The 26,210-nt window shown below is 42.4% G+C and overlaps 1 protein-coding gene across 2 annotated transcripts in view; it reads left to right on the top strand.

Moving 5' to 3' along the window:
• The window catches only part of SCFD1 (sec1 family domain containing 1), a 173,304-nt gene that overhangs the window by 48,821 nt on the left and 98,273 nt on the right, over positions 1–26,210 (top strand). For both annotated transcript variants that reach the window (XM_044271921.1, XM_044271923.1), the window contains exons 12-14: positions 1,467–1,557; positions 8,709–8,782; positions 15,232–15,313. In XM_044271921.1, the coding sequence (XP_044127856.1) occupies positions 1,467–1,557; positions 8,709–8,782; positions 15,232–15,313 (247 nt within the window). The remainder of the gene's footprint in view (positions 1–1,466; positions 1,558–8,708; positions 8,783–15,231; positions 15,314–26,210) is intronic.

The raw sequence follows: 26,210 nt of genomic DNA, 5'->3' as shown, positions 1-26,210 counted from the left end.
TATCCCTTCTGCCCATTGACGACACCTATACACTTGTCTGTATGTGTATGAGGGAGTCAGGAGTGAGAGCTCTTCGGCTGTCGGCTATTGAACCTGTGTGGGAAGCTTTAGTTTTAAGGAAAGATCATGAGAAGAGGCATCTAAGGATGTAGGATATAATTATATTTTTGTCTTTTTAGGAGAGATTAATTCATTGTGGGTTTCCTACCTTCTTCTGGACCATTAGACAGAAACTATTTTTTTTGTTTAGGCATAACCCTTCCCTTTATCCCCCTCCTCTCCCATCCCTTGGTTCTACTTGATGGATATCATGTAGCTTTCAGTTTCATTAGTACTGGCTGCATAATGGGCTTACAGTTTTGTAGGTATACTGTAGTGTTACTTGCAAAACACATATCCATTAAAGTATACCTAAACTTTCCAACAATTTTAATAAAAACCTATTTTAAATGTCAGAAAAATAATGTATATATTGATTTACTTATGAAGTAGGCACAGGACTGCAGTGCCCTTATCGCTGCTCCTGCCTGTGTCAGCTCTGTTGTGCTAAACCTGGCATATCACATCCGAGGTGCCATGCCAGGCTTTAGGGGAGCAGGCACAAGCAGGAGCAGCGATGTGCTATGCAGGCAGAGCTTTTAGAGAGTGGAGTTAGCGGGCACAGACAGGAGCCATGCATAGCACATCCCTGCTGCTGCTTGTGCCCGCTCCACCAAAACGTAGCATAGCATATTGGATGTGCAATGCCAGATTTAGCAGAGCGGAGTTGGCACAGGGTGGAGGAGCAGTATGTGCTTCTGCCTGTTCAGGGAATACACCAGTACACCGTTGATGTCAGCAGTGAACGAGTGTACAGATTCCAAAGTGCTACAGGTGCCTGATCTTCAGGTGCATATTTCATAAGTAAAACAGGAAGCTAAATAAAGTATATTACAAAAATATTGTTATGACCTCTAGAATAAGTTTAAATTGATGTCAAGTTTAGGTACACTAAGCACCAAAAACCACAAGCTGAAAATGCAGTTTTGTGTTGAAAAAAGACTCGTCAAAAGCCACATGAAAAAAGCTGCAAAAACAAAAATTGCGAATTCCGCACTGAATTTTGTAGGCAGATTTTCAAACTTTGTCGTGCGCACATACCCTATCAATCAGTTTTAAAACTGTGACAATTTGCAGTTTTCGACCTCATAGCAGCCACTCTTTGTGGTCGTACCTGAGACTGTCCTATAGGGTGATATTGTTAATGTCAATCTTCTGATGCTCCTCGACCACTCCATGTTGGCCGTACCCGAATCATGCCTTTAAATTGCCCCAGTCAGGAACAAAATTCCAGAGAACAAGTCTTTGTGCTGGGAACTTATGTGGTTTCTTACCAATTTATGTTAGGAAAATACACCAGACTGGGAAATAATTGCATGATAAGTTTTTGCTGCTTTAGACTAGAGCACTCTGTGATTTTTCCTCAGCCCCTTTCCTGAAGTTGCTGAATCAGTGCAGCAAGAGCTGGAATCTTACCGTAACCAAGAGGATGAAGTAAAAAGACTGAAAACCATAATGGTAAGTATTGTTTCACCACTATGTGTCTTTTTCTATACAATGTTTGCTGCATCTAAAACACTTTACATTCAGACCGTAAAAATCCTTTATTATTTTATGGTTGCCATTGTAGGCATGATGCATATGTGAACACAACCTAATGTTAACCCCTCTGCATTACAGCATCCATAACTTTATTTTTTTACTCACAGGGCTGTCTGAGGCTTTTTTTTATGCAGGAGACGTTAATATTTTTTGGCTTTTTTCGAGAATACATATAAATTACGGTGTAATTTTTATAATAGTTTTTTTGCTGTGAAAATATAGAAAAAAATGCCATGTCTCACTAAGTAACCTGATAATTAAATTCTACATGTTATTACTAGTAAGTTGGGATGAGCGAATCGACTTCGGATAAAACATCCAAAGTCTATTTGCATACAACTTTGTTCCAATACTGTATGGAGCAGGAGCTCTACAGTATTAGAATGTATTGGCTCAGATGAGCCGAAGTTATTGCTTTGCGAAGTCTCGCAAGACTTCACGTAATAACTTCATAAATTAATTTGTACTGTAAAAAAACATTTCCTGAACTCTGGTTCGGTTCCAAGGTACCACTTGGAAGTACCACTTAGAACTGAACCCAAGTTTGGGAAATGGTTTTTATAGTACAAACTAATTTTTGAAGTTATTACGCGTAGTCTTGCGAGACTTTGCGAAGCAATAACTTCGGCTCAACGGGGCCACTACCAGAGCGGTGCGTGCCTGATCACTGCAGGGGCCCCGGTAGTCCCTGGTAGCTGGGCCCCTGCTGTATCCGCCGGCATCGCTGTACAAGCTAATGCCGGTGGATTAACCCCTTCTATGCCGCGATCAGCGCTGACTGCGGCATAGAGGGGATTTGTGGAGGTTGAGGGAGCTCATCGAGTCCCTGCTCTGATGTGGCGGGGACCCGATGGGTGAGAAGGCAGCCCGATGCCGTGCAGAGGCTGCCCAATGCCTTGCTTGCATCGGGACCTCCCTTCTACGGGAGCCGAGGAGATCCAGCCTCAGACTGGGTCTCCTAGGAAACCTGTCAGTGTAATACACTAAGAGGCAATGCATTACAATACAGATGTACTGTAATGCATTGCAGAGTGGTACAGACCCCCAAAAGTAAATAAAAGCCCTTTTTTTCACCTTGCATCACAAAAAGTACAACACCAAGCGATCAAAATGGCATATGCCCCCCAAAATGGTACCAATAAAACCATCACCTCATCCCACAAAAAAAAGGGCCCCTACATAAAACAATCGCCCAAAAAAAAAAAAAACTATAGCTCTCAGAACACTGAGACACTAATCATCATTTATTTCTTTTCAAAAAATACAATTACTGTAAAAAAAAAAAAAAAAAAAATTATACATATTGGGTATCGCCACATCCGTAACAACCAGCTCTATAAAAATATCATGTGACCTAACCCCTCAGATGAACGCTGTAAAAATAAATAAATAAAAACTGTGCCAAAACAACCAATTTTTTGGGTCACCTTGCCTTATAAAGTGTAATAATAAATGATCAAAAAAATCATATGTACTGAAAAATGGTACCAATAAAAATGTCAACTCTTCCTGCAAAAAATGAGCCCCTGCACAAGATGATTGGCAAAAAAAAAAAATGGCGTTCAGAAAATGGAGACACACATTTTTTTTTTCAAAAATGCTTTATTATGTAAAACTCAAACAAACAAAGAAAGTTGACATACTTGATGTAATTGCGTCCGTAACAACCTGCTCTTTAAAAATAGCGCATGATCTACCCTGTCAGATAAACGTTATAACAAATAAAAACAGTGCCAAAATGGCCATTTCTTTGTTACCTTGCCTCACATAAAACGTAATATAGAGATAAAAAAAAGTATATGTACCCCAAAATAGTACCAATAAAACTGTCATCTTATCCCCTAGTTTCCAAAATGGGGTCACTTTTGGGATTTTCTACTGTAGGGGTGCATTGGGGGGCTTCAAATAGGACATGGTGTCTAAAAACCAGTTAAGCAAAATCTACCTTCCAAAAACCATACGGCGCTCCTTTCCTTCTGCATCCTGCCGTGCGCCCGTACATCAGTTTACGACCACAGGTGGGGTGTTTCTGTAAACCTCAGAATTAGGGTAATATTAAGTTTTGTTTGGCTGTTAACCCTCGATGTGTTAAAGAAAAGGATTAAAATGGAAAAGCTGCCAAAAAAGTGAAATGTAGAAATGTCATCTCCATTTACCTTTAATTCTTGTGGAACACCTAAAGGGTTAACAAAGTTTGTAAACTCAGTTTTGAGTAACTTGAGGGGTTTAATTTCTACAATGGGGTCATTTATGGGGGATTATATTATGTGAGCCCCACAAAGAGACTTCAGACCTGAACTGGTCCTTAAAAAGGGGTTTTTGGAAAGTTTCTTAACACTTTTAGAATTGCTTCTAAAATTCTAAGCCTTCTAACGTCCCCAAAAAATAAAAAATTACATTTACAAAATGATCCAAACATAAAGTGGACATATGGGGAATGTTAAGTATCAAATATTTTATGAGGTATCACTTTCTGTTTTAAAAGCAGAGAAAAAAAATATGTAAAAATTGCGCATTTTTTTTAAAATTTTGGTAAATTTCATAAATAAAGGTGAAATACAGTCCTGATCAAAAGTTTAAGACCACTTGAAAAATGGCAAAAAATCATATTTTACATTGTTGGATTGTAACACAAGGTTCCAAGTAGAGCTTCAACATGCAACAAGAAGAAATAAGAGTGAGACAAAACATGTTTTGAACATTCAATTAATTGAAAATAACGATTAAACTGAAACAGGCTGTTTTTCAGCTGATAAAAATTTTAGGACCACATGCCTTTAAAAGGCCAAATGAGAAAAAATTTAACCTTGATGGTCCTGATGGTTTCCAACGTTACTGGCATGACAAGCAGATCCCACCTGAGATGTTTTCTACGCGCCACAGTGGAAGGGGGTGCCATAATGGTCTGGGGTGCTTTTTCCTTCAGTGGAACAATGGAGCTTCAGGAAGTGCAGGGGCGTCAAACGGCCGCTGGCTATGTCCAGATGTTGCAGAGAGCATTCCTCATGACTGAGGGTCCTCGTCTGTGCGGTAACGACTGAGTTTTTCAACAGGACAACACTACAGTACACAATGTCCGCAGGACAAGGGACTTCTTCCAGGAGAATAACATCACTCTTTTGGCCCATCCTGCGTGTTCCCCTGAGCTAAATCCAATTGAGAACCTTTGGGGATGGATGGCAAGGGAAGTTTACAAAAATGGACAACAGTTCCAGACAGTAGATGGCCTTCGTGCGGCCGTCTTCACCACTTGGAGAAATGTTCCCACTCGCCTCATGGAAACGCTTGCATTGAGCATGCCGAAACGAATTTTGGAAGTGTTAAACAATAACGGCAGAGCTACTCATTACTGAGTTCATGTTTGGAAGTTGGATTTCTGTTTTGGGGGGGTTTATATATTTTTTTTTGGAGGTCTGGTTCCTAAACTTTTGATCAACTGAAAAACAGCCTGTTTCAGTTTATTCGTTGTTTTCATTAAATTGAATGCTCCAAAAATGTCTCACTTCCATTTCTTCTTGTTGCATGTTGAAGCTCCACTTGGAACCTTGTTTAGATCCAGCCATGCTAAATATGATTATTTGCCATTTTTCAAGTGGTCTTAAACTTTTGATCAGGACTGTATATTGACTCAAATTTATTACTGTCATGAAGTACAATGTGTCACGAGAAAACAATCTCTGAATGGCTTGGATAAGTAAAAGCGTTCCAAAGTTATTACCACATAAAGGGACACATATCAGATTTGCAAAAAATGGCCTGGGCAGAAGAGCGAAAACTGGCCCGGGGTAGAAGGGGTTAATTTGTTATTACCAGCACATTGTTTGTAAAAAAACAAAAACAAAAAACAATTGTAACAACAAGTTCCTGGAGCCTCCCAGCAGCCATTTAACCCCCTTATCTGCAGCAACGTCAGAAGATGTCTCTGCAGACTGGGGACCTGAGCTCCCACTGTCATAAGGCAACGTGATCATTAAGGGGTTAACGGGCTTGGCCACCTTTTTAGGAGTTTTTTGGGACAAAATCCCCTCCAGGCCAGACCTGCAAAAGGGTTGGGTCCTGGCTTCTTCGCTCCCTGTTCATGGCAGCATTGCTTGGGTTTCCTGTTGTCAACATTCACTTTGACACTACTGCAGCCAGTCACTAACTGCAGCAGTGATCTTGACCCCCTGTGTCACGTGAACCAATGACCTGACGCAAGGGGAACAGGTCATCTCTGTGGCTAGTGATTGTTTACAGCGGTGTCAAAGTGGATGTTTACAGGTAGGATCCAGCAGCGGGGAGCAGGAGCGTATACTTCTCTTTTGTAGGTCTGGCCTGGTGTTGGGGGGGGGGGGGGGTTCAAAAAACCTCCCAAAGATGGCCAACCCCTTTAAAGTAGGGGTGGGCGATGTAGGCGATATGCAATATAAATTTGTGCCACGATATGGATTTTGTGAATATCGCTGGTGCGATATGACCACGGAGCGGTAGTGAAGAACGGTTACCATGGCAGCCAGGAGTCACGCTACTGAAGTCCTGGCTGCCATGATATGTTAGTGAGCAGCATTATACTTACGTGCGCCTTGGCCGCCGGTCGCTCCTTCTTCGGTCTGTGCGGTGCATTGCTAATGCCAGGCGGCCACGGCGAACATGAGTATAATGCTACTCACTAACATACCATAGCAGCCAGGACTTCAGTAGCGTCCTGGCTACCATGGTAACCGATCGGAGCCCCAGCATTACACTGCTGGGACTCCAATCTGAACAGCCCACTGCCCCCAATGATGCCCCCCCCCCATCATTGGGGGCAGTGGGCTGGAGTCCCAGCAGCCCCTGACCAGCCTCCCAGCCTCTCCCTCTTATCAGCCCCCTCTGGTAACTCAAACCCCCCCCCCCCCCCCTCCCCAGTATTAATCATTGGCGGCAGTTGCCACAGGGTCCCCCCGACCCTGTGGCAACTGCCACCAATGAATAATACTGGGGAGGGGGGGGGGGAGGGGTTTGAGTTACCAGAGGGGGCTGATAAGAGGGAGAGGCTGGGGGGCTGATCAGAGCCTGGGGGGCACATGAGAGGCTGGCTGCCATTGTCAGCTCCCTGCTGTTGTGTGCACAGGGCAGCAGGGAGAGTGTAAAGTCCTATTCACCCTAATAGAGCTTTATTAGGGTGAATATGACAAGGGTTCTAGCCCTTAAAGAGGCAAATAGTTATTAACTAAAAAGTAAAAAAAAAAAAAAAAGTTTAAACCCCCCCCAATATAGAAAACAATATATCGTGATATATATATCGCATATGACACATGCTTAAAATTATATTGCAATATAGATTTTAGGCCATATCGCCCACCCCTACTTTAACGTCACAAATAGTAAACAAGAAGCATCCGTTGTATTGAGAACAGAACTTAACACAATACTGTACTTCTCACACCTGTTTGGATACTGTCTTTGCAATGTGGATTCCTGGAGGCTGCGTCCAGCTCGTACCCTTTTTTTAGATTAATTCTTGATTGTACTGCATACTTTTTTCTTTTTTTATTCTCCTTTGACCCATTGCCTTGTGGTCTGTTGGGGTAGCAATGCTTTTTACCCCTGTATAGCAGTACGTCATAATGTTTACAATGGAGGGTTTAAGTGCATACAAGGAATGCTTTTCCAACTGTACTGGAGACTGTTATACAAGGTAAAACCCCGGATTGCCTAATGTAGACACCTATACTTTCCTAAATGTAATATTTTCTAATGATGAATAGAATGTGTGTGGGAGCCTCTGGGATATCTGTTAATGGTTAGGAAAGCAGAATGAAAGGAATAGTTTAAAGGGGTTGTGCCACTAATAACAATTATCCCATATCCACAGGACAGGGGATGTTGTTAAATCGCTGGGGGAAGTCCAACTGCTGGGTGACCCCAGCAATTGTGAAAACGGGGGTTTGTATGTGCTGCTGCACTGCCCCATGAGAATGGAGCAGCTGGTGCTTCTGGCATGTCCACTACTTCATTTACTTCTACGGGACTGCTGCATAGACATGAAAGGAGTAGGGGAAACACATGCGCCCCACCGCTCCGTTCTTATGGGGAAGTTGATGAAACACTTAACGCCTGTCCTGTGGATAAGGGATAATTGTTACTAGTTGTACAACCCCTTTAAAGGGAACCTGTCACCGGGATTTGATGTATAGAGCTGGGGACATGGGTTGCTAGATGGCACATCCGCAATACCCAGTCCCCATAGCTCTGTGTGCTTTTATTGTGTAAAAAAAACTATTTGATACATATGTAAATTAACCTGAGATGACTCCTGTCCTGTACACAATAAAAGCACACAGAGCTATGGGGATTGGGGATTGCGGATGTGCTAGCGGCGATCTAACTCATGTCCTCAGCTCTATACCCCAAATCCCGGTGGCGGGTTCCCTTTAAGGAGGCCAGTGTTGGATAAAAGAGGGAAATCCACCAAAGGAACAACTGAGACTGTAAAGAATTGGCTTAGAAAAGGGGACAGATCATAGTTTAGTGGTTGAGCACTTTTAGAAGTATTTTATGCTGGAATATTTCTCCAGATGGTTACCTATTTTTTCTGCTTGTCTGATTTTGTCTGGATTCAATACAGGATATGCATATGTATTTTTTTTTTCCTTGCTAATTGTGGTATTTTCAATTATTTTTTTTTTTTTTTTGTATCAACACAGCATGTTGAAGGAATGGTGTCTTCCATCCTCTTTTCTATATGGAAAAAATACCACAAGCCGCAATTTACCCATGTGAGAAAAGCCACAAGCAAAAATGCATGTGGTCTTCATAGTGTTTTTTTTAGTGGCAATAAAAAAAATATATAAATTTGTGTGAATTAGCCTTATTGAAGAAAGGATTAAAGCACGGTAGTTGCTGCTATATATGGTTACCCTATCTTTTATTTCTTGATAGTAAATTTTTAATTTATTTTTTGTAGGGTACGTGGTGTTTTGATAGGTATATATTTTAGGTACACATGCCAATTTTATACATTTAGTAACTTGATATTTATTCCCCTAAGTTTCTGGTCTGTGGTGTTGCAGTTAATGTTCCATGAATCTTTGTTTCTGACTCAGGGCTTGGAAGGTGAAGATGAAGGTGCTATCAGTATGTTGTCAGACAACACGGCAAAACTTACATCTGCTGTCAGGTAAGTTTTAGTGTGTAAAGTGCTTGTATTGTCAAAAAATGACTTCTTGCTTAAAGGGGTTCTCTGCTAATAATGTGCAAGCGGCCTGCCCACTAAGCAAATGATTCATACTTACCTGCTCCCTGGCACACTGGACCTCCATGCTGCCTCCGGTGTCTCCATGCAATGTTTACTTTCAGGTCGTAAGCTCCTCTGCATCCAATGGCTGGCTTCAGCAGTGCTGTCATAGTAAGTATGAATGCTTAGATTAGTGGGACAGGCTGGCACTTAGTAAAAACGAGAATTTTGTGAACTCGCCTGTAAAATATCTTTCTCGCTTAGTTCATTGGGGGACACAGAACCGTGGGTATAGCTGTTTTCTGCCACTAGGAGGCGACACTAGGCTGAAAAGTGATAGCTCCTCCTCTGCCGGCTATACCCCCTCCAGCCTGGAGAAGAGCATATCAGTTTGTGCTCAAGCAGTAGGAGTACAAGAAAAAAAAACATATATAAAGCAATCAGAACACAAGTAATGCCAGAAGGGACGAACCAAACTGAGGACCCCACTGGCAAACAAACCGCCAGCACCTGCGTTTATAATGAAACACAATGGGTGGGAGCTGTGTCCCCCAATGAACTAAGCGAGAAAGAGATTTTACAGGTGAGTTCACAAAAATCTTGTTTTCTTGCTCGTATCATTGGGGGACACAGAACCGTGGGACGCTCCAAAGCAGTCCACGGGGCGGGAAGAACACATCCCCATGGAAACTGCCTCGCAGAAGCTCAAGACACTACTGCCTGCAAGACCTTGCACCCAGCGCAGCGTCCACTGATGCAAAAGTATGCACCTGGTAAAACTTGGTGAACGTGTGCAAGGATGATCACATCACTGCCTTGCACAGCTGTGAAGCTGAAGCTTGATGGAAGCAAGCCCAAGACGCACCCACCGCTCTGGTCGAGTGAGCCGTAATACAAAGGGGTGGCACCTTGCCCCGGGAGCGGTATGCCTCGGTAATTGCCAACTGGATCCACATGGTAATCATCACCTTGGAAGCCGCCAAACCCTTGCGAGGACCTTCCGGAATAATGAACAGCGAGTCCGTACGGCAGAAAGTTCTCGAGACAGACAAGTAAATCCTGAGCGCTCTATCCACTTCCAGTTGATGGAGAGTCCCCTCTCTAGAATGCGAAGGAGAGGGGCAGACTGACGGAAGAACGATGTCTTCGTTGACATGGAGGGCCGAGACTACCTTCAGCTAAAAAGAAGGTATAGGTCGGCGTACTGCCTTATCTTGGTGCAGAATAAGGAAGCGTTCCTTACAGGAAAGCGCTGCCAATTCTGAAACGCGCCTGATGGAAGTGAATGAGACCTTCCAGGAGAGAATACTGAGTGGAACTGTGTCTAAAGGCTCAGATTGAGCCGATTAGAGATAGCCCAGAACCAGGTTCAAGTCCCAAGAAGGCAAGGGAGGACGATGAGGAGGAACGGTATGGGCCACCCCTTGCAGGAAGGTCTTAACCGGAGCCTGAAGTGCCAGAGGATGCTGGAAAAAAATTTACAGCGCTGACGCCTATCCCTTCAAGGAACTAAGAGCAAGGCCCAAATCCAGACCCGACTGCAGAAATGAAAGAATGACGGGAAGAGAGAAGCATAGCGGGGGGAGGCTACATTCTTCACAGAAACGCAAAAAGGACTTCCAAGTTCTGTAATAAATCCTGGACGACACCTGTTTCCTGGCTTTAATGGAGTCTGTATGTCATCAGGTCCACCTCTGGTTGGCCCCACCGGAGACATATCGCTTCAAACACCTCCGGATGCAGAGACCACTCCCCCGGGTCCACCGTTGTCCGACTGAGGAAATCCGCCGTCCAGTTTTCCACTTCCGAAATGTAGACCGCCAAAAGAGCTGGTACATGGGTCTCCGCCCACCGTAGGATCTTGGCTGACTCCGACATTGAGCTAAAAACTGATATGCTCTCTCCAGGCTGGAGGGGGTATAGCCGCAGAGGAGGAGCTAACACTTTTTAGTCTAATGTCACCTCCTAGTGGCAGCAAGCAGCTATACCCACGGTCCTGTGTCCCCCAATGATACGAACGAGAAATGTAATTATTACCACAGAGCCCATTTAAATCAAGTTTTGATGTAACTTATACTGTATGTAGTTTTAATCAGGGGCGTAACTATCATAGCGGCAGACCATGCGACTGCTATGGGGCCCAAGGGAAGAGGGGGCACAGTCTTAATTGGGATTATCTCCTTCTACTGGAGGTGAAAAGTTGGTCATGACTCTCTAAAGCAGGCATGCTCAACCTGCGGCCCTCCAGCTGTTGCAAAACTACAACTCCCAACATGCCCGAACAGCCTACAGCAGGGCATTGCGGGAGTTGTAGTTTTACAACAGCTGGAGGGCCGCAGGTTGAGCATGCCTGCTCTAAAGGAACAACTTTTAGCAAATGAGGCAGTGGAAACATGGTCATTGAAAAGGGTTTAGGCAGAAACCCTTATGTCCTGTGTGGGTGGCCTGGTTTTATCCTTGCTATGTACCACCGTGAGGCTACACATCGCTGCACGCTCACTATCAGTAGTGTGCAGCATCTATGTATGTATGTTTGTTTGTCTGTCCTGTTCCCGCGTTACAGACTCCTCATAAAAGGCTGGCATATCCAGCTTAAGAAACGCGTCGAGTAGGGACGCTAAATAGGGAATCTGCACATGTAGCCAGTTTTCTCAGGTAGCAGACGGGGGTATTTTCATATAGTCGGCAACTGCAGTCTCCCTAGATCAGAGTCCTACCCCAGTGGGCTGCAGGCTAAGCTCAGGGGGGCGATAGGCTATTGTATAAGGGAGAGACTACAGACTTAATATTGGGACTATACACCCCTACCCTACCAAGTGCTGGGGGACCCAGTGTTATACCACCAGGTTGTAGTAATTATACCGTGGATACAATATTTTTAACCTGATGATTTATTCTCCCATAATTATCATTGTAAGTTAGCCACTATCTATTGTTTTAAAAGGATTTGCTAATAAAGTTTTTTGTTTTCGTTTCAAGACACTTTAAGCTATATATATATATATATATATATATATATATATATATATATATACATACAGAAGTTAAAATATTCTCTTTATAGGCACAAAACCAAGAGTTAACCACTTGTTCAGGGTGATAGCCACATCCACTTGAGCCTGGCTGACAATTCACTGTGACTCATGTCTTGGTGTCTTGACAGCAGTTCACCTGCGGTGTGGCTCTGTTCAAGCCTGGTTAAGCATACCATTTCTTGCCGGCGGGTCCAGCTGCACTGCACCAAATTACCGTATTTTTCTCCCTATTAGGCGCACCTAGTTTTTAGAGGAGGACTATAAGAAAAAAATTTTTTTCATTAGACCTCAGGTCAGACCACCAATCGCACCCCCAATGCTAATCAGACCTCAGCTGACAGCCCCATTCAGACTCCCATTGTTAATAAGACCTCACATCAGACCCCAATGTAAATGACCCCCAATCAGACCTCAGATAAGAGCCCCATGCCTCTCTTCAGCCCCCATGCCTCATATATCACATAAAATAAATAAAAAACACTTACCTCTCCTGCTCCTCACCACCAGCGATCTTCTTCCTCCTGTTGTCGGCTGTGATGGGACCTGACGTGCACAGCATGAGGTCACAGAGCGCCTTCACGCTGTGCGCAGCCACAGCACAGCCGACAACTGAGGACCAGGAAACTGTGAGTACAGAGCCTTCACTGCTTCCCGGTCCTCCGGTACTAATGAGCGCTTCCATAATGGAAGCGCTCATTAGTATTAACCCATAAGACACAGGGACCTTTTCCCCCAATTTTTTTTGGGGGGTGGGGGGGATGTGTCTTATGGGACAAAAAAATACGGTATCATTTTGGGATATCAGTCTACTCCAGGACCTGGTCCTGGCAGAGTCCAGGCCGCACTTCCTGGGCCATCTGTCAGAACTATTTAAGGCTCCGACAGCAGATATGCTGGGAGATGGGGTGGAGTGTATATCTTGTCCTCTGCAGAATCCTCCTCTTCCTTGCCGCAATTTAATTATGCTGAATCTGGTCCCATCCACTGTCGTTCTGGCTGGCTTTTCGAATCAGCGTAGGACACAATCTTTGTCCGCTGCTCTTTTTTCATCTTCAGGATCTCACTCCTTGGAAGCGATCCACAACTCTTCCTGCAGCTTTTCTGGGGTTTCTATTTTCTGCAGACTGGGTAAGATCTGTCCTAGCTGGCACCCTCTATCCTTCTTTCAGGAACTGTACTTTAACCCTTAGTCACCATGTTAGAATCTAAGCCAGAACTCTTTAGACAGTCCATGACCTCCAGTAGGCAATTTGCTTGCTTCTCTTGTCACACCAAATTCCAGTGCAGTCATTTGGAGCTCCTCTGCTCTACTTGTTTGCCCTCTCCTGCCATCAGCAACCCCACCCCATGGCGCAATTGTCAGTTGACCCTGATTGGGCACTTTTCTTGACTAAATAGCGCAGGATGTCTCAGTTACAAACAAGGACACAGAGGAGATGCTGGGCCACTTTCCCATCCGGCCTTCGGATGACTTAGAGGACCTCACCAAAGGTTCTCTGCGTGGTTGTCCAATACAACTTTCCCCATGATGGACACAATTTCCATCTCAGGACAACTTAACAGGAAGTCAGAGAGTCATTGTCAAAGTCTTCATCTGCATCAGTCAGGTCAACATTACTCCTATGTTTGCTTCAACTTGGGTCAGCAAGGCCACCACAAAGTGGCCTCGTGACTCCACTAAGGCATTCTCACTGGCAAGTTTTCTGAGGATCTAGCAGATATTGCTCTTCAAATAACCCATGCTTGCTCCTACATTTGCAAAGCCTTTTTGGATGTAGCCAAACTAATGGACTGTTCCTCTGCTGTCTATACATCTGCTGCAGTATTGGTCTGCATGCTCTGCCTGTACTAGAAAGTACAGACCTTATTTTTGTGTTTTCCGGCACTTATCCTGTCATAAATCGGTGGAGACCAAATCAACCCAGGATTTGAAAAGGAAACCGTCGTCTTGGCACCGCAGTTTCCTTTCCTCCAAGCATTCTTCTCCTATGCCATCTCAGCATGAATCTCTGCATAATGTTACTCGGGATGGAGAGTGGCTGCATCTGTTCCAGGAAGTTTGGCTGGCAGCTACTTGCAAATCTCCATCTGTGCCAGCCATCAGCAGTACCTGCACTTCGATCTAGCAACAGCCCTGAGGGTGTAGAGATCCCCTCTATGGATAACATCCTGATCAAGGCTTCTTACCGGTCGTCCAATATGGATTTAAAAGAAGATTAAACATAGCACATCATAGGCAGGCCCAGACTGAGAATCTGCCCTCTGATTCAGTGATTCATCCATTTCTGCAGGGCATAGCCCTTTCTGTGCCTCCATACCATTGCCCCATCCTCCTAGGGACTCTAACCTCTTCATCTTTCTTCGTTTAAGCTATTATGAGATATCAGCTCTTCTCTCTTACTAGGTTGCTTTCCTGGTTGCCATTATATCCATCTGTAGGTTTTTTGAATTATTGTGTAAATCCCCATTCTCAAGGCTACATGACAACAAGGTTGTCCCTTGGCCTGTCCCAACCATTTTGCCTTCTTATGTTCTTCTCCATTTCACACTTGAGATATCGCTCATAAGCTGGATGTGTTGTGGGTGATGCCCACATTTATCTTTCTGTAACATCTTCGAAGTTGGGCTGTATCTTTTTAATTCACCTTTTGGGGTCATGGCTCACTTTGTGGGGGGCTTTTTGGCTGGTGTGGTATCAAGGGTCCATTCTCCAGGTGCATAAGGCCGCTACCTGGGCTTTTTTCCACATCTTCTGTCAGATGCATATCTTTGCATCCACTAATGCGGCTGTAGGGTACAAGGATTTGCAGGCAGCAGTCCTCTGACCACGCTCATAGGTCAGATTTTTTATTTTTTATGTTTTTCACCCTACTTTTAGGACTGCATTAGAAATGTTCTTCCTTGTATTCCCAGTGATGTAGATGAGAAAAGTTGATTTTTGTTACCTAACTTGAAATCCTTTTCTCTTCTGCTTATTGGGGGGATACAGCTCCTACCCCTCTGTCATTTTCCACTGAGGTTTGTTCAGTGTTTGGCCTTCCGGTTGGAGGTTGTTCTATTCTGGATTCTTGTGTGACTAGTTTTATTCTGCCTACTGCTTTTTCACGCACAGATTTATAGCTAGTGGGAGGAGCGTATACTTTTATGCTTCCTCCTTGGTGTCCGCCTCTCAGTGGCATCCGCAGCTATACCTGTTGTCTTGCCTTTGTTCCCCTATGAATTGGAGAGTAAAAAAAAATATATGATAAGATACCACAGAGGGTCTTGTTAGTCAGGAGGGAGAGAAAACCTGTACATGATTTAAAAGAAAATATGCAGTGTCTGTGAAGGCAAATGATCAATCTCCTTTCTTTTCAGCTCTCTTCCAGAGCTTCTAGAGAAGAAGAGGCTCATAGATCTACATACTAATGTGGCCACTGCAGTTTTGGAGCATATCAAGGTGAGTTGTGAAGTGTCAAAGAAAAAGAAATACTTAATTATGAGCAGTTCTATACTGATGGCCATAAGCGCTGTGCTGTTTAGCTTGAAGGGAACCTGTCAACGGGATTTTGTGTATAGAGCTGAGGACATGGGTTGCTAGATGGCCGCTAGCACATCCGCAATACCCAGTCCCCATAGCTCTGTGTGCTTTTATTGTGTAAAAAAAAAAGATTTAATACATATGCAAATTAACCTGAGATGAGTCAGAGCTTGAAAATATGACTCTTCTCTGGTCACACAAGTAAGATATGACTCAATGTTAATTTGCATGAAAGGCGGGAAGTACAAAAATGCATAATACTTATTGAATTCGTCCGCAAATGAAATTAAAAGTGTAATTTATATGTTTAGGGTAGCACAATGAACATTTAGAAACACTCAATGAGGGGTAGCATACTTGAGGTGACAGGTTCCCTTTAAAGCTTGTGTTAAGGCCCCCATACACATTAGACTATTGTCAGCTGAACCCACCATTTGCTTAGGAGAAGCTGACAGTCGATGGCTGGGTTCACATCACGTTTGAAAAACGTGATGAAAGCTTCAAGCCTACAACATAGTCTCTTTCTGTGCCAGTTTGCAATTAGTCTTCTTCGTGCATAATAGTTTTATGTTATGTATGTACAGCACCATGAAATGAATGGTTTTAATAATAATAACACTATTTTTGCTAGGTATCTATCGCCTTCAGCGCAAATATTAATCAATAAAATGCTATCCTTTTTATTTCATATCGGTAATTGTGCTCGTCAGGGCTGCCCCTTCCCCCTCCTTTTTGTTTTAACAATAGAAACCTTATTACAAAATGAAAAGATCACAGAACAAGATAAGGGGGAGGCTCTGCAAAGGTAGAGAACACCAAGTCACCACATTTCACAGACCATTTACCTTTCACAAACCCAGAAGAGGCCCTCTTAAATTTACAAGACCTATTTCAAGAATTTGTTTTTATATGAGGCTGTAAAATAAAGTCCAGTTTTAAATATCACCTTAACCATTTCATTACCGGAGTGTTTACATCCTTACCTTCCTTACCCGGCTGGTTTTTGAGTTTTAGCAAAGTCTAACTGCAAATAACTAATTAAAGGAGCATTCCAGTCGTTAGAAGTTATCCCCTATCAACTGGATAGGGGATAACTATTAGATTGGTTGGGGTCCTATCGCTGGGACCCCCACTGATCACGAGAACTGGGACCCTGTACCCCCTGCAGCCCTCCTGAAATGAACAGAGTGGCGGTCAGGCATGTGTGTAGCCGTTCCATTCATTTCTATGGATCTATCTTCGGAACTCCCATAGCAATGAATGGAGCAGCCATGCTACGTTCATTTTAAGGGGCTGCAGGGGAAACTGGGCCCCGCTTCTTGTGATCAGTGGGGTCCCAGCAGTAGGACTCCCACTGATCTAATTGGGGATAACTTCTAACAACCAGAATACCCCTTTAATTTCTGAACTAACGTACATGTGTTTGATATAATTTTTCACAGGACATCTTAGACCTTTATTTTGTGCCCTTAGATGAAAGATATAATATAAAAAATAAAGATTTTGGGACAAAACATTTTCAAAATGTTTTCATATTTTGTATAAATATTTAACAAATACAAAGTCCACTCCACTATTGCTAAAACTAATAAATAAATATTTTATTTTTTTTATAAAAGAAAAAGGGGGGCATGTGGGTATGTGTGTACGTAGTTTGCTAAAACTAGTAACTATACTTTTTATACTTTTTAACGAGTAACAATACTAATACTTTTTTATTTTATTTTTTCACATTTTATTCATTTTTGTATTCTCCACCCCCCCCCCCTTTTTTAAATAAATAAAAGAGAATTAATCCTCTCTTGCCACAGTCGGGACTACAATGCCAGCAGGTTGCAGTGTAACCCAACACTTTTATACATTTGGTTACTGTTATCTAGCCGTAATCAAAAGGTTAACAAAATCATTACAGACTAAAGTAGCGACTCATCTCCTTTTGATTGGTCTAAATCCACTCTCTGCTATCTAAGTATCATGATTTCCCCTAATTAAGAATGTCATTACCTAATTAATTATAAACCTTTGCTAGACCAGATATCTCATGTGATAAGTACTTGGTCAGTCCCTTTATCATCTTGGTTGGGATGTAAAAACGTACTCAAATGCCTAATGTTGTCTAAAATAATACACTATTTCTCGTTCTACAGTCAGGTCCATAAATATTGGGACATTGACACAATTCAAAAAATTTTGAATTACAAAACTGTTGTAATTCCTACACCGTTCACCTGATTTGGATGTAAATACCCTCAAATTAAAGCTGACAGTCTGCAGTTAAAGCACATCTTATTTGTTTCATTTAAAATCCATTGTGGTGGCGTATAGAGCCAAAAATGTTAGCATTGTGTCGATGTCCCAATATTTATGGACCTGACTGTATAAGACTCACCCGAGCTTAAGACACACCTAGGTTGTAGAGGAGAAAAATAAGAAAAAAACATTTTTCATTAGACCTCAGATCAGTCCCCCAATCTCCATCAGGCATCAGATCAGACATAAAAAAAGGAATGAATAAAATAACTTGCCTCTCCTGCTCCAGGTGGCTCTGCCTCTCAGGAAATCCAGCTCGCTCTTCAAGCACTGTGTCATGATGTCGCAAAGCATCAGATCAACTCTCACGCACTGTCCTGATCCTGTATACTGTCAGGACACAGCGCAGTGCCCAGACAAGACCAGGGAGCAATGCGAAATACCAGCGCTACAGTCACTGCTCCCCTAACCTCCTGTGTACTAATGAGCCTTTTTGGGAGGGAAAAAGTATGTCTTATAAAGTGAAAAATACAGTACCTTTTCCAAGTCTTACCCATTCATCTCCCAATTATTGTTTTTTACTTGAATAAAAAGATTATTTGCAATTCTAGATCTGCTTATAAAACTGTACTATTCTTGGAAGGTAATGGAGGAATTGACCTACCAAATACCTTTTATATTATGAAGCAATACATGTCAACTGTGTGGCAGTTCTAGATAATGATTTTATACCGACCCCTTCGGAGGCCACTAAGATAACATCTCCTGTCTCATTTTGCTATTGAAGTCTGACCTGGAACTTGAGATTCCGTCTTAAAGATCCCTAATTTAGTTGCCCTGCATCATGGATTGAAACCACTCTACTACACAACACACTTTTTCACTCGCTCGCTCCACTCTATTATCAACGCTCCTAAAACAGTTTCCTGATGCTGTGGGATATGAGAAAATAGTTTTAAAACCCTTAGTAGATGGCATATGATGCCACAAAACATCAACAAAATGAATAACTCCTATTTAGATACGTTAGAAATGTACAGGGGCACATACTTTCACATGTGGTGGACATGCAACATAGTCAAACCCTTTTTGTCTGCAGTTTGGGATTTGATAACAGAGAAATGTTTTTTTTATCTTCTCTTTACTTGCATTTGCTATATTTTTCTGGTCAAGTACTGTTATGTTTGAGCCCTCTACTATTATTAATGATCATGGCAGTGCCTCGTCTAATTGCTGCCTCCTGGAAGTCCATTCAAACTCCCTCTACAACACACTGGAGTAGAGAAGAACTGACTTTCTGAGAAAACAGAAATCACTGGAATTTTGGGGGGATTTGGTGTCCTTGGACTGTCTTCAGACACTTCCCAACACCCCCCTAACACATACATAACCGTAAGCCATGTGACAGTATAGATTTGCAGGATTTGCCCCTTTGACAGAACTTCCAGTCCTTTTTCACTCAATCCAATATCCACTCATGACTATCAGAAACTTGCCTACAGTGACATAATCATTAAGTCAATGTATATAAGGATAATATGCCGATTCCCCATTGCCACCCTTCCACCACCTTCCCTTATCTACCACCCCCACATACCCCTTTTGCCAGGTTGTTATGCAGAGTGCTGCAAGGAAGCAAACATTTAGAATAGCGCTGGATGCGCCAAAGTTATGTACTGTAGAGACTGGTGCCTCTTCATAACTTTGGCGGCTCCACCACCAGGTATATATCATGACCGGCGTGCGGATCACATACGTGATGCAAAGGGAGGGAAATGAGAAGGCCCTGTCCAAGGGAGAGGGAAAGGTGGTGACCCCTAACTCACCTTGAGGCTGGCACCTGACTGCCCTGACGTCCCTAGACGGGTTCCTCACCAGTACGCCGATCACGTGCCTAAACCCTGGCTTTCCCTGAGATGAGCCCTACGTAGTGAATAGGGCGGTGGGAACACTAGTCCGCACCACTAACACTAAAGGAAAACACCAAGGAGAGGACAGACCATACAGACAAAACATATAATCCCAGGTGGGCGACAACAAACAACCAACAGGGATCCGGAGGGTAACGCTCTGGAACAACAACCAGAAATCACAGCTACACGGCTCCAGTGGGTCAGTATAGAAGTCCAGGCAGGAAGCTCTATATCTGGCAACCAGAGAAGTGGGAGTGGGGAATATAAGGAGGTTGGGATTGCTGGACAAGAAACAGCTGAGGAGAAGAAGCTACGGATCCCCGAGTGAGCCAAAAAGGATTGCAAGGCAAACCCAGAAAGCTACCATTAAGAAACAGCACTATCTTTAGACATAGAGCGCGCAGCCACCCGCTGCAACTTCCTGACCCCAGGTATAACTGAGTCAGACGTGGCTCTTGACACCCTCGTGACAGTATAGGGGTTATTAAGACCGGTGTCTAAAACACTGGTCTTAATAAATGTACTCCTGCTGCAGATTTTGAGATTGGACCTGTAGGTTCTGGACCTTTTTATATATATTTTTTTAACTGCTCAGCAAAAACCCTCTGCCACGTAAAATGTTGCCTCCTATTGAAAATAGTGGAGGTGCTTTCAGAACAGATTTGGTCCAGTCTTCGCCCACTGAAACATGCACCCAAAATCCAGGCTGAATATTCTGTTCACGTTGAAATTAAAAAAAAAAATATATGAAATTTGAAAAGAATGGCAAATATTAAATACATTTAAGTCATTAATTAAATACATTTTAACATTTTGTAATTTTGCAAAACAGAAGCTTTCAGTTTTAAAAATTAAAGGGGTCACCCAGGACATAAATATTGATGATCTATCCTCTAGGTAGGTCATTGATATCTGATTGTTGGGTATCTTAGTCAACCTGAGGAAGCGCAGGAAGCACAAAACTACTGTTGCCTTTTCCTTTGCTGTACCCGCATTGACCATGTTTTAGAATTGGAACAATAAAAGCTGCAAAAGAATCTTGGTCAGTGCCGCTGTTTTCTTCTATCTTTATGATAGTTGTCTTGAGATTGAAACTATGGGCCGGCTGAGCACCGCCAGTGATCACAAGCCAGTAAGTGCAGGAGTAGTCCAGGAATGACAAAGGCTGTGGGTCAGCTGAAACGTAACTACCCTCTGCACGTATTTGTTCACTAAAGCGGCTCCCAATAAAGGGATTTTTTTGTACCGGACATGCTTTCTCCATCTCTGTTTATTGTCCGATCTGGGCAGTGCCGGACGCTTTATTCTACGTTTATACAGAAAACCCACAGAAGCACTCCATAGTGCTTTTGTGGGCTTCGGATCCTTGCCTCCATTCTTTGACCGCCGCAATACGGGGCAGATCTGACACACAGTCGTGTACATGATGTCAAACTGAAAGTAAGATACTCTGCAAATACCTTGCAATTAACCCTGTAGAAAACAGTTGAAATGAACAGTTAAAAAATATATATATTTTGCCCAAAATGAAAAAATTGCCCCAAAAGTGTTTATTGCCTTTACCCCTTCCTAAAAGAGCTATTTTCCATTTTGATGTTTTGTTTTTGTCTTCCTGGAGCCATTACTTTTTTGTTTTTCCTCTTCACATAGGCGTATGAGGTATAAAGTTGTACACTCTATTGTCACCATTCATTATTACATACAATGTAGTGGGAAGCTGGAAAAAATTCCAAATGGGGAGAAATTGGAAAAAAAAAAAACTTTTTGCCAAAAACAATTTTGCCATGGTTTTATGGGTTTATGGGTTTCGTTCTTACAATGTTCCCTATGAAGTAAAACTGACATGTCATCTTCATTCTGTGGGTCAGTACCATTGCAACAAATCCACATTTTTATAGTTTTTCTTGTGTTTTAATACTGATAAAAAAAACTTTGGAAATGTATTTTTTTTTCTTTTTATTGCCATATTCTGACCCCCATAACTGTTTTATATTTATGTCTACAGTGCTGTTTGAGGGGGCATTTTTTGCAGGTGATCTGTAGTCTTCGTTGTTACCATTTTGGAGTGTGCATGACTTTTTTTTATAAGCAGTTTTGATTCATTTATTTTTCTGTTGTGTTGACCTTATAGGATAAATACTTTTGTATTTTAATAGGTCAAGCATTTTGGGGCTTGGTGATACCTATGATCTTTATTTTTGTTGTTTATTTGAATTTGTGTATTTTTTCTATTTTTTTCCCATATGTTTTAAAAACTTTTTTTATACTTATTTTAAGTTCCCCTAGGGAACCTTAACATACAGTTGTCTAATTGCTTCTCCTATAGACTGCATTGATTTAACATTGCAGTCTGTGTGAGATTCAGTGTGCTCCTATTGAGCCCTACCACAGGCAGGCCTTGAGTGGGCGCTATCTTTAACCACTTCAACCCCGCTAGCTGAAACCCCCTTCATGACCAGAGCACTTTTTACACTTCGGCACTACACTACTTTCACCGTTTATCGCTCGGTCATGCAACTTACCACCCAAATGAATATTACCTCCTTTTCTTCTCACTAATAGAGCTTTCATTTGGTGGTATTTTATTGCTGCTGACATTTTTACTTTTTTTGTTATTAATCAAAATGTAACGATTTTTTTGCAAAAAAATGAAATTTTTCACTTTCAGCTGTAAAATTTTGCAAAAAAAACCACATCCATATATAAATTTTTCGCCAAATTTATTGTTCTACATGTCTTTGATAAAAAAAAAATGTTTGGGCAAAAAACAAATGGTTTGGGTAAAAGTTATAGCGTTTACACACTATCAAATACACCACTGGTCAGTGAGACCAAAAAAAGTCCCTGTAGGGGTCTACTAATTTGAAAATTTAAGACATATACTTTATTAAGTTCACTTAAAAAGGGGGGTTTTATAGATGCCCCAAAATACCACACATTTAAAACTGTCAGACGGTAGTACAGATTTGTGTAAAGGATTACTTTTCTCTCATTTGATAAGAGAGATATAGTTGTGCAGGCGGGTGGTTGGTATACAGTTGACCACACTTTGGATATATCCCTATTTCTTGGTGTCCTGGGACCTGGGCCCAAGTCCCGACTACCACTCCGTGAAATATCAATTATTGTGTTCCTTTGCACTGATACCACAACGCACACCACACTGATTCAACACATGCTAGTATAGCCCTACTGCTAGGTAAGGTTAACACATTTACTGCCGTCTGATCTAAAAAGGGAGAGCGCCTAACACTAGTCCCCACCCGACATGTTTCGCCGCGATGCGGCTTCGTCAGGGGTTTGGGGTATTAGCGTCGGCGCGCTGAGCAAACGCAGGTTATATGCCCTAAGTAACGCCCACTGTTTATGCAGTGCGGCTAGCCCATTGGTCATAGCTGCATGAGGCGTGTCTCCTATGTCACGTGCGCGGACGCCTAGTGATGATGTCATCACAGGCTGTACGCGCCCGGTCACACCCCCGTTTACTCAGGCGGCCGATCTATTGGTTACGGCCGTCCGGTGCGTGGCCACTACGTAACATGCACAGGCGCCCAGTGATGACCTCATCACTAGGCGTCCGTCCACCCAATCCAGTCATCGGCGCCGTCTGATGACAACGCACTCACCGTCATCGCTTCACCTCCTCCCTATCAAGGAAATGGGAGTGGCTATCTCAAAGGATACAATGCCAGGGTCCTCCACTGGATACATTTTTATTAAAGATGACTGGATACAGGCAAATGGATATTAGTTACTTAGATGCAGTTAGAGGGAAAACGAGGTGGGATAATGCATATTTTAATGACACCAGCAGTTCACTATCTATGCGCAGCTGGCTGGTCAGAATATTATAAAATACATTTGTCATACAGTATTGCCCACCTTTCTCCATTATACCACGGCATATATACCTATGTCAACTCTAAAGAAGAGGGGGGAGGAATTTATGGGGTCATCTTATAACTTTATATATACATTATAATTTTATTTTATTTTAAATTTTATCCTCTCATAAATGACAATTTATCCAAATTCCAGACAATTAGTTTTCTAGCAAGATATTATAATTATAAAAAGGCAGAAAAGGAGAAGCCTTCATTGAGGCCAGATGGAGTCTGACTTGACAGTCTGTATATCCATTTGGCTTCTTCTCTTAATAGTCTGGTGTCCAAATTTCCAGACCTGGGGCCCAATTTGACTTGAAAAAGCCCCCAGAATTTAAGTACATCTATACGGCCATTATGGACATACGAGACATGTCTGTATAAGGAGGTGTCTTTTTTTGTGTTAATTGCACTAATATGCCCCGAGATCCGTCTCCTCAATTCCTGAACCGTCTTACCAACATATAACTTCGGACATGTGCATGAGGCTATATACACTAATCCACTGCTTTTGCAGTTAAACCAGTCGCGAATCTCATACTCCCTACCATCGACTGGATTCGAAAATCTCTTAATTTTAGGTAGGAAGCTACAGAAAGTGCAGCCACCGCATGGGTAAGAACCAGTCACCTTCGATCTCAGCCAATTGCTGTTTTCCTGTCCTATTTTGGGAAGAAAACTATGTACCAATTGGTCCCTCAGACTTGGACCACGTCTGAAAGTGACACTGGGATGAGGTGGGAGTACCTGACGTAGATCTGGATCATTTGTGAGAATTTTCCAGTATTTCCTTAAAATATTTGTCATCAATTGATGATGACCATCAAAAGTACCTATACAACGGATGGTCTTGCTGTCCTGGGAGGTCACAGGGGGGGCAGTCCCACCTGAGAAAAGGGAATCTCTTTTAAGGGTCTTTGCTCGATTAAAAGCCCTTTTAAGAACTTTACGAGGGTATCCCCTATCGCGGAATCGATTATATAAATCGTCCGCTTGGATCTTAAACAGTTCATCTGTTGAACAATTTCTCCTGGCACGTAAATATTGTCCAAACGGTATTCCATTTTTTAATGCAGTTGGATGCCAGCTCGAGAAATGCAGGAAGCTATTTGTTGAAGTAGCTTTACGATAGATATCGGTCTGAATCTGTCCAGACTCATCCTTTTGTATCTTAAGATCCAAGAAATTTATTTGGGTCGGATTAATTTCGAACGTAAAATGCATACCGATATCATTTGCATTAAGTAGCTCCACAAAGTCAAAGAACTGCCCCCTCTCCCCCTCCCAGAACAGCAAGACATCATCAATAAATCGGCCCCAATAACTGATGTACTTTGTATAGGGCTCCATAATCTCAGAAAAAACAATATTGTGCTCCCACCACCCAAGAAAAAGGTTCGCGAACGTCGGGGCACAAGGCGTGCCCATCGCGGTCCCGTGAATTTGGTGAAAGAAAGTTCCATTACATAAAAAATAATTGTGCGTAAGAACAAACATTAATAATCGTATTACAAAATCATTATGCCTTTGAAATGACATGCTTTTTGTATACAGAAAAGATTTAACCGCCTCAACACCTAATTTGTGCTCAATATTAGTATATAAGGCCTCAATATCGAGGCTGGCTAAAAACGTGGATTTTGATAATGTGACATTAGCTATTTTTGACAATACATCATTCGTGTCCTTAATATAGGAAGGTAATTCTATCACAAAGGGCCTTAAAATGGTATCAACATACTCACTAGCAGGTTGGGTTAATGCATCATTCCCCGATACAATGGGTCTCCCTGGTATTGGGACCCTGTTTTTATGCACTTTAGGAAGTGCATAAAAAGTGGCGATGGTTGGATGTTTATTATATAGGAAAATAAATTCCTCCTTAGAAATTAATTGGTCGTCTCGTGCATCCTTAATCCGACCCAAATAAATTTCTTGGATCTTAAGATACAAAAGGATGAGTCTGGACAGATTCAGACCGATATCTATCGTAAAGCTACTTCAACAAATAGCTTCCTGCATTTCTCGAGCTGGCATCCAACTGCATTAAAAAATTGAATATCGTTTGGACAATATTTACGTGCCAGGAGAAATTGTTCAACAGATGAACTGTTTAAGATCCAAGCGGACGATTTATATAATCGATTCCGCGATAGGGGATACCCTCGTAAAGTTCTTAAAAGGGCTTTTAATCGAGCAAAGACCCTTAAAAGAGATTCCCTTTTCTCAGGTGGGACTGCCCCCCCAGTGACCTCCCAGAACAGCAAGACCATCCGTTGTATAGGTACTTTTGATGGTCATCATCAATTGATGACAAATATTTTAAGGAAATACTGGAAAATTCTCACAAATGATCCAGATCTACGTCAGGTACTCCCACCTCATCCCAGTGTCACTTTCAGACGTGGTCCAAGTCTGAGGGACCAATTGGTACATAGTTTTCTTCCCAAAATAGGACAGGAAAACAGCAATTGGCTGAGATCGAAGGTGACTGGTTCTTACCCATGCGGTGGCTGCACTTTCTGTAGCTTCCTACCTAAAATTAAGAGATTTTCGAATCCAGTCGATGGTAGGGAGTATGAGATTCGCGACTGGTTTAACTGCAAAAGCAGTGGATTAGTGTATATAGCCTCATGCACATGTCCGAAGTTATATGTTGGTAAGACGGTTCAGGAATTGAGGAGACGGATCTCGGGGCATATTAGTGCAATTAACACAAAAAAAACACCTCCTTATACAGACATGTCTCGTATGTCCATAATAGCCGTA

The sequence above is a fragment of the Bufo gargarizans genome, chromosome 11, assembly GCF_014858855.1.
Source record: "Bufo gargarizans isolate SCDJY-AF-19 chromosome 11, ASM1485885v1, whole genome shotgun sequence".
Classification (NCBI taxonomy): Eukaryota; Metazoa; Chordata; class Amphibia; order Anura; family Bufonidae; genus Bufo; species Bufo gargarizans.
Note: the sequence above shows the minus strand (reverse complement) of the source record. Positions and strands in the feature narration are given on the sequence as shown.